At 32.5% G+C, this 9102-nt stretch overlaps 1 protein-coding gene across 1 annotated transcript; it reads left to right on the top strand.

Moving 5' to 3' along the window:
• Positions 1-5132: 5132 nt before the first annotated feature.
• On the top strand, positions 5133-5453 carry GGTG_10045 (hypothetical protein; the record flags this gene model as incomplete). The annotated part of the gene is made up of 1 exon (XM_009227906.1): positions 5133-5453. A coding segment is annotated over one exon (321 nt), but the record flags the coding sequence as incomplete, so codon positions are not given.
• Positions 5454-9102: the final 3649 nt, after the last annotated feature.

Here is a 9102-nt window from a genome sequence, read left to right as displayed (position 1 = left end):
TAGCGCTTATTAACAAGCCCAAAAAGCTGCTAGCAATTAAGCTTAATTAGTAACTTACAGCGCTTTCGATCGCTATAATTAATTAATTAATTTAGGGGCTTATAGCGCTTTCGGTCGCTGTGCTTAATTAATTAATTGGGTTTCGATAAGCCTTCGATTGCTTAAAACCATTGGTTTTCCCGGGCTTATAACCTGTTAAATTACAAGGTCCAAATTAAAGCTTTGCAATACGATTACAGCAATTTATAAGGTTACGTTTACAAGGGTCGGGCTTGTTAAACATTATAATATAGTGCTAACAAGCCCACGTTGGTTGTTAAAAATAAGTGCTATTTTAGGGAAAGGGTGCTAACTTAATGCCTTTTTTTATATACTTACCAACGTTAATCTTAAAGGTTTTCCCCTTTAAAGGGTTGCGGTGCCGCGCGCGATTTTCCGCAATATTATTTTGTATGGGGATTGCAAAAAATCGACCCACGGCCACCAAAACGATTTCCGCGTTCGGCCTCTAAATTTAACTTATGTTAATTAACGTGGGGAAGTGCAAAGTAGGTGCAGGGTAGGTGCAGGGTAGGTGCAGGGTAGCACCTTACATGATTTGTCAATTTCAACAAAAGGAAATTTATTAAATACAATAATAAATAAATCGATATTAAAACCAATTACTTTAATTTTCGATACTAAAGCAAATTTTTTTAAATAACGCTAAACGCGTTAAAAATACGAAACGAAAATGTAGTTTTCGGAATTCCGTAACTGCAAAAGCATAATTTAAAAATTAATTGGAAAAAATACAACCTTTAATAAAAGCTTTTATTAGCAATTAAAAAAGCCCAATAATTACGGGCTGCAAACAATGTAAAAATAAAACCGAAAAAGGTATTTTAACGAAAACAAAGCAAAGCAATAACCTTTAAACCTTATTACAAAAAACCATAACGACGCTTTATAATAAATTTAAACAAAAATTACAATAATTAGTTAACGTATTTCCGAAATACTATAAGTACTGGAAGTTATTCCAAAAAAACCTAAAAACGGTACTTCCAAAATACGGGCCGTTTAACCATAAAATTAAACTTAAGCTAAATGCGCAATTTAAATACCAAAAACTGTATTAACTTAACCCCAAACAATAAAAGGGGTTAAAAAATAATTACAAAAAGATTTAAAAAAAAGGGTAATTAAACCCTTAACATTTTTAATAGGATACGAAATCCTATTTGTGCTTAAAAAAAACGGAAAAAAACGAATGTGCATCGATTATTAATTATTAAACGAAATTACAATAAAAAATCGATATTTTTTGCTTTTTATTAACGAATTACGCAACAAATTCGGCAAAGCTAAATATTTTACGGCTTTGGATTTTCGAAAAGCATATGAATTGCTTTGGATTAAAAAAAGGCAAAAATGGATAACCGCTTTCCGAATACGGTTTGGCGTGTACGAATTGTTAGTGATAACTTTCGGATTTACCAACGCGCTAGCTACGTTTTAACAAATAATCGATTACGTATTTTGAAAGCATTTCGATATTTTCGTTTTAGCGTATTTAAACGATATTTTAATATATTTAAAAACGTTGGAAAAATACAAGCAATATATGCACTAAGTATTGCAAAAGCTATAAAACGTAAAGCTTTTAATTAATCCGGATAAATGCGTATGGTACGCTTAAAAAATGGGTTTTTTCGGGTTCGTTATTACGTTAAGGAAAGTTAGGATGGACCTAGCTAAAGTATAGGAAATGGCCGATTGGCTAGCGCTTACTAACGTACGGGAAGTACGGGCGTTTTTAAGGTTTTTTAACTTTTACCAACGGTTTATGCAAAGGTTTAATAATAGCGTTACGTTACTTACAAACCTTACTAAAAATAATATTTAATTTTATTGGGGGGCACAAAAACAAATTGCTTTCGAACAATTTAAAAGCGCTATTTTACGGAAACCAATATTGGTTATTCCGAACCCCAACAAACCATTCGAAATTAAAACCAACGCGTTGGGTTACGCAATTGGAAAATAATTAAATTAACGAAATAAAAAAAAAAGCTGCACCTTTGCGCGTTTTTTTTACAAAAATTTAAAAAATTTAAATTAAATTACCAAATTTATAATAAAAAACTTTTTGCTATTATTAAAGCTTTAGAAAAATGGAAAGTATATTTATATAAAGCAAATTACCAAGTAACGGTATATACCGACCACAAAAATTTGGCACATTTTATTACAAGCCAAAACTTTAACAAGCGTTAAATCCGTTGGAACCAGTATTTTTAAAATTACGATTTCCAAATCCTGTACCAAAAAGGATCGGAAAACGAAAGGGCAAACGCTTTAAGCAAAAGGAGTAACCATAAAGTCGTTATTTTAAAAGAAACCAAAACTCTTTTGGCCTTTGGGCCAAAAAAGGCGTTGGTTTTAGCGCAACGGGCAATAGCTTCGATAATTAAAAAGCAAAATTAAACCTTAAAAAGGATTTTGGAAATCCATAGGCTATTAGCTTATAGCTACTTAAGGGTTACCAAAACGTGGAAAAAGTTCCGGCAATATTACGGGTTTACCGGAATTTAAGCAATAATGTTAAAAGCAATAAAAAATTGCCAAGTATGCGTTAAAGATAAGCCCAGCAAGCACTTTTTTTATAAACTATTTTAACCATTGCCAGCGCTTAAAAAAGCATGGCAAAAAGTTATTATGGATTTTGTCGTTAAATTGCTTAAATTTAAAAAGCTTTTAACAAAAATACAGTATAACAACGTATTGGTAGTAATAAATAAGTTTACGAAATATGCTTTGTACTTATTTTATAAAAAAAGCAACAATGCGCTAACTTTAACTTACGCTTTTTTTCGGCACGTAATAACGAACTACGAAATGCTACAAAAATTAATTACGAACCGAAACAAGCTATTTACAAGCAAATTTTGGAAAACGCTTACGGCGCTTTTCGGAGCAAAATACGCTTTGTTAATAACGTACCACCCCCAAACGGACGGACAAACGGAACGAACCAATAAAACGATAAAGCAATATTTGCGCCATTATATTACTTACAAGCAAAACAATTGGGTTTAGTTGTTACTAGTTGCCCAATTCGCTTACAATAGCTTTGTGCATAAAAGCACAAGAAAAACGCCGTTTTACGCTAATTATGGGTATACCTTTACGGCGTACAACGAGCTTAAGGCCGAATTTAAAGCCTTAGCAACGGAAATCCAAATAATATAGCTTATTAAATTGCACCAAACCTTTTAGGACAAATTGGAAAACCTGCGCTACCGAATAACAAAGCAAACCAATAAAAAAAGGATTAAAGGATTAACTTTTAAAAAAAGGGATAACGCTTACCTTTTTGCGCGTTAATATTAAAATAAAAAGGCTAAGCAATAAGCTGGATAGGAAAAGATAAGGACCTTTTCGGGTTATTTGTATTATTTTTTTAATTAATTACGAATTTTAATTGCTATTAACTATGCGCATCCACCCGGTTTTTTACGTTTTTTTGCTAAAACCAGCGCTTTCGGGCTTTAAAAGCATTAAATTAATAAAAATTAACCTTAACCAAAAGTAAAAGGTTAAAGCCATTTTTAACGAGCGAACGCGTTACCGCAAAAAGCAATACTTCGTTAAATGGAAAGGCTAAAGGGATAAGCATAACACGTAAAAAAATACAATAAATTTTGGGAATTACCAAAAGGCTTTGTAAAAATACCATTTAAAAAAAAGTTAGCAATAGCTTTAAAGCTTGTAAAAAGCCCCAAATTTAAAAAAATTTAAAAGGTAAAAAAAAAAATCCAATAGCATATTTAAAGGATAAGCTAGCAAGCTTAAGCAAAAAAAGCAAAACCTTTTTTTGTTAGGAGCACGGGCGAAACCGCCCGGTAAAAAGCGGGGAGCGTTAAATGCACGGGCGAAACCGGCCGGCAAAAAAGGAAAAAGGGGGCGCTGGCAGCCAGCCGGGCACGGACCCCCCGGGGATATGCCGGCGAGTTACCGGTATCGCGGCCAAAGCATAATGGCGAAATTAAAAAATAGGGTAAAGCTTAAATTGTACGAAAGCGTTTGGAGCGCGAAAGATTTAAAAAACCAACCCCGGGTGCCTAAAAAGGCATAAAAAAAAAAAGTTAAAAAGGAACAATTTTTATTAACGATAGCATTTTTAGTAAGAAATTTACGGAGGTTTAATAAAAAAAATACCGTATCCGGCCCGTAACCCGGTAATTACCCGCTTTTGTACCAATTAACCTTTAATATATTATTCCTTTTTTTACATTTTTTTTATTTAAAGAATAGGCCCGGGTAATTACCGGAAAGGATCGAACAAGTTTGAAAAGGGTATTTGCAACCTCGTACCGCTTACAATAACGCCCAACGCTACGTCGAATACGTTGGAAAAGGCCGTTGGGCTACCGGAACAAAATATTAAAAAAGCCCCGCAAATTTCCAACAATTTCGAAAACCTTTCCGTAAAAAAATTGCAAAAAATAAATAACGCGCTAGAAATTTAAAGCAAACGCGCCCGTTTAATTTAAAAAATCCAAAATAAAAGGTCGAAATATGCGCATAAAGGCTTAAACGAAAATAAAAAAAATACTTTTAAGCAACGGAAAGGTTTTACGTAAAGCAAAATTACTTTTAAACCTTTTATGCTTAAAAAATTGGCAATTTGGCAAAATATCGCCCATTACATTAATAATTATAAATTTATTTTTAAAAGCAAAAGGGAACGTTACGGTAAGGACCGTGTAAAGGTTTAAATAACTTTTAGCATTTTTAACCATCGTTAACGGGCACAATGGATAAAATACAAGCAAATGCATTACTTAAATACCGGGGTATTGCTTATTTAAGCCGATTTTTTGCATTAATTTTAAGCAAAGTCGAAAAACCCTAATTCGCAAATGTAATTAATAATTAAAAAGCTTGCGGGGGATACCGTTATTAAATAAAAGGATTACGAATTGTTCGAAGCGTTCCGGATTTGTTAGGATTTGGTAAAAAACAATTTTTTCGAATTAGCACCCGAATAAATAAGGATAATATTGCTTTTTAACCGGTTTTGCCCCGAAATTTAAAAACGGGTAACATTTAAAAGCTTTTTTTACATTATAAAAAAATTATAAACCAAAGCTTTTAAAGCAAAAATGATATTAGGACCGTACAAAGGAACCCCGGGGGATATAAGTATTTTAGCCCCCAAAAAGCCGGTTACTTGCTTTAAATGCGGGCAATTAGGCCATATCGTTATAACATGCAAAATACGAACGGATAACCCGGAAAGTTCGTTGGCTTTAGCAACCATACAAAGGGCAAAAGGGAAAAGGCCCAAAGTACGGTGTTACGGGTATGGGGAGCTAGGCCATATCCGGCCGGCGTGCTTTAAAAAAAGCAAAATATTGCTATTTAATTCGATACCGTTATTTAGCCGTTTAAGCACCGGGGTTTAAAAATGCGCCCCGGCGGTTAAAACGCGTTAAAAAATCGAAATGTATTTACGGATTAACGGTCGCCGGGTAAAGTTAAAAGCGCTGGTTAATAATAAAAACAACGTTAATTTGTTGTACAACCGTTTTTTGGTAAAAGCAAAAAAGATACCAATGCTAAACGGGGGTTATTTAGCATGGTTCGATACCAAAAAACGCATGCCCACGCTAAAGGTAAAAAAATATAAAATTTGGGTAACGAATAGTTAGGGAATAACCCAAAAATTAATGGTATTTTACGTAATAATGCCCCGGGCCGGGTATAATATTACGTTAAGCATGCTTTAACTTTAGCAAAAGGATATTAAAATTCGGTTTAAAAATATAAAGTAAAGGTTTCCGGTAATTATTAAAAAGGTTAAAATAATTTTGTTGGAAATAGCTAAAAAGCTAATTTAATTGGGACAAGCAATAGCCGTACTAACGGTTGCACGCCCGGAAACCCCGGAAAACCCCGGGAAAAGGCTAAAAGTTTTCCCGGAATAGGTTAAGGAAATAATTGCAAAATATGCGTAGCTTTATAAATCGAACCTTTTGCTAAAACATACAAGTTGGAATTACGCAATTAAATTGGAGGAAAAAACGATGCCGCTTTACGAAAGCATTTATTTTTTATCCAAAAAGGAATTAAAAACCTTTTGGGGATATTTCGACGAGGTTATAACGAAAGGTTGGATTCGGCATTTAACCAACCCCGCCGGCGCCGGAATTTTATTCGTTTTAAAAAAGGACGGGAAGCTTTGCTTTTATATTAATTATCGGGATTTTAACAAGGTTACCAGGAAAAACCGGTTAACATTTTTGCTAATTTACGAAATATTTAACCGGGTATTTAAAAGTTTGTATTTTATTAAGCTGGATTTAAAAAACGTTTATTACAAAATACGGATTCGATAAAAAAACGAATGGAAAATTGCTTTTCGTTGCAAATATAAACATTACGAATATTTAGTAATGCCTTTCGGTTTGGCCAACGCCTTAATAACGTTCCAAAATTTTATTAATATAACGTTTGGAAAATTAATTAATAGCAATTGCATTATATATTTAAATAATATTTTTATTTTTTTGAAAATATAAAAAAAGCACCGCGAAATAATAAAAACGGTGCTAAAACGATTCGAACGGTTTAAACTTTACGTTAACCCGGCCAAATGCAAATTCGAAACGGATAATATCGATTTTTTAAGGTTTAAAATAACCAAATTCGGGGTCGAAATTTTGCCGGATAAGGTTATTGCAATTTTAAAATGGAGGATACCAAAAAGCGTTAAAAATATCCAAATATTTTTAAGCTTTACGGGGTATTATTGGAAATTCGTAAAAGGTTACGCAAAAATTACTATGCTTTTAACGAATTTTTTTAGCAAAAATACCGTATTTTATTTGGGGAATATTGCAAAAAAGGCTTTTTGCAAATTAAAATTGCTATTTACGAAAATTCCGGTATTGGTACATTTTAACCTTTCGAAGCCGTTGTACGTACGGACCAACGCTTTGGCTTTTGCGATAAAAGCAATGCTATTGCAATTGCAAAACGGCCGGTAGCACCCGGTAATTTACATATCGAAAAAGCTGCAACAAAAAAAGCTGCGCTATGCAATTTTTAATTTAAAATTGCTAGCAATCGTAAAAGCTTTCGAAAAGTAACGGCATTATTTGGTTTATTTATAAAAAATTGTTAAAATAATTACTAACCATTTAAATTATATTTATATTTTAATAAAAAAAAAGTAACAAAACGCTAAGCAAAGTAATTTAAAAATTTAGCAAAGTACGATTTTACGATTAAATAAAAGCCAAAATACCAAAACCCCGCGAATGGTTTGTTAAAACGTTTTTAAAATATACCAATAAACGGAAAGGCCAATATAGCAAAAAAAAAATTCCGAAACGATTTATTAACCAAATTCCGAAAAATAACTTACGTAAAAACGACCATTATTAAAAAAAATACCAAAACGATATTAAAACGCATTTTTAAAGCATAAACAAAAAACGATTTCGTTTAAAACGGCAATTAAAAAAATAAGCTTAACGTTTAAAAAATTAACAACGGTTTGTTTAAATACAAAAAGAAAATTTAAGTTTTAAATTTAGCATTGTTTAAACGGATAATGCTTTAAGAATAATACAATAACCTAACGGAAGGTTACAAAAGCATAGCTAAAATTTTAAAAAAGCTTAAACGGTAGTTTAAATGGCCGGGTATGGCTAAAAACGTACGCAAATACGTACGAACGTATTAAATATGCCAGCAAATAAAGCCAAAAATACAAGCACTTTACGGGTTATTAGCATTTTTGCCCGTGCCAAACCGCCCGAAACAAAAATTATCGATGGATTTTATCGGAAAGTTTTTAACGTTGGTAAATAAAGCCGGCAAAAAGCGCGATGCAATATTGGTAATGGTTAATCGGTTTATTAAATATAATTTTTTTATTTTAACGTTTACGAAATTAACCAATAAAAAATTAGAAAACCTTTTATTTGCATACGTTTAAAGGCTATTAAAAATGCTTAAAAAGATTGTATCGAACCGGAACAAATTATTTACAAACGGGTTTTGGATAACCTTTGCCAAATATTTAAAAGTTGTAAAAAAGCTATTAATAGCATATTACTTTTAAACCGACGGGCAAACGGAACGAACAAATTAAGCAATAAAGCATTACTTTTGGTACTTTTGTTGCAAAAAGCAAAACGATTAGGCGTTGCTATTGCATTTAGCAGCGTAAGTGCATAATACGAACGTGCATTTAAGGTTGCAAAAAACCCCGGCGTTTTTATTAATAAAGTTTTACTTACGAAAGCTTTATAACTTTTAAATAATTAAAAAAAAACCTTCGGTAACGGTTAAGGTTAGGGCGGGGGCTTTGGAGGCAATTAAAAAGCAAGCCAAAAAATTGTTAAAAAAAGCGAATAATATGTACAAAAAGTATTATAATAAAGGCAGGACCCCGGTGCCTTTCGGGGTAAGCAATTGGGTATTATTAAATACGGCGAATATTAAAATAAAAAGGCCGTCGAAAAAGCTATCGAACAAATGGTTAAAACCTTTCCAAATCCTAAAAATGGTTGGGTTAGCCGGTTTAGCGTTTCGGTTAAAGCTTTCGGTAAATTACCGAATATATAACGTATTTCCGGCAAATTTGTTGCGGGCGTTTAAAAAAAGGCCCGGCAAAAAACCAAAAATAAAAACCAAAAATCGAAAAAAAAAAATTAGCTTTAAGGTAAAGGCTTTGCTAAAATACAAAGGGCTTTTGCGGAAACGAAAATATTTAGTTAAATGGATAGGTTATAACGAATTAAAAAATTTGTAAATTTTAAAAAGGGATATTACGAAAGAAATTGTTTAAGCGTATAAAGCAAACCTATTGGAAGCGAGTTTATAAAATAAAGAAAATACTAAATTTTAGCGGGTAAATACCTGAAAAGGACGGGGGTATTACAGGAAAGGAGTAACAAAGGCCAAAAAAATGGCCCCAAAAAAATAGTTTTAACGTACCGAACCGGTTAGCTACCGGGAAAAAACGTAAAAAAACCAATAAAATAGGTTTATAATAACCGTAAAATAATCGTGCTTTATAAATAAAAAGTTAAGTAAAAACGG

This window comes from Gaeumannomyces tritici, assembly GCF_000145635.1.
Source record: "Gaeumannomyces tritici R3-111a-1 unplaced genomic scaffold supercont2.5, whole genome shotgun sequence".
In the NCBI taxonomy this organism is placed as follows: Eukaryota; Fungi; Ascomycota; class Sordariomycetes; order Magnaporthales; family Magnaporthaceae; genus Gaeumannomyces; species Gaeumannomyces tritici.
This window is presented reverse-complemented; position numbering and strand designations above follow the sequence as displayed.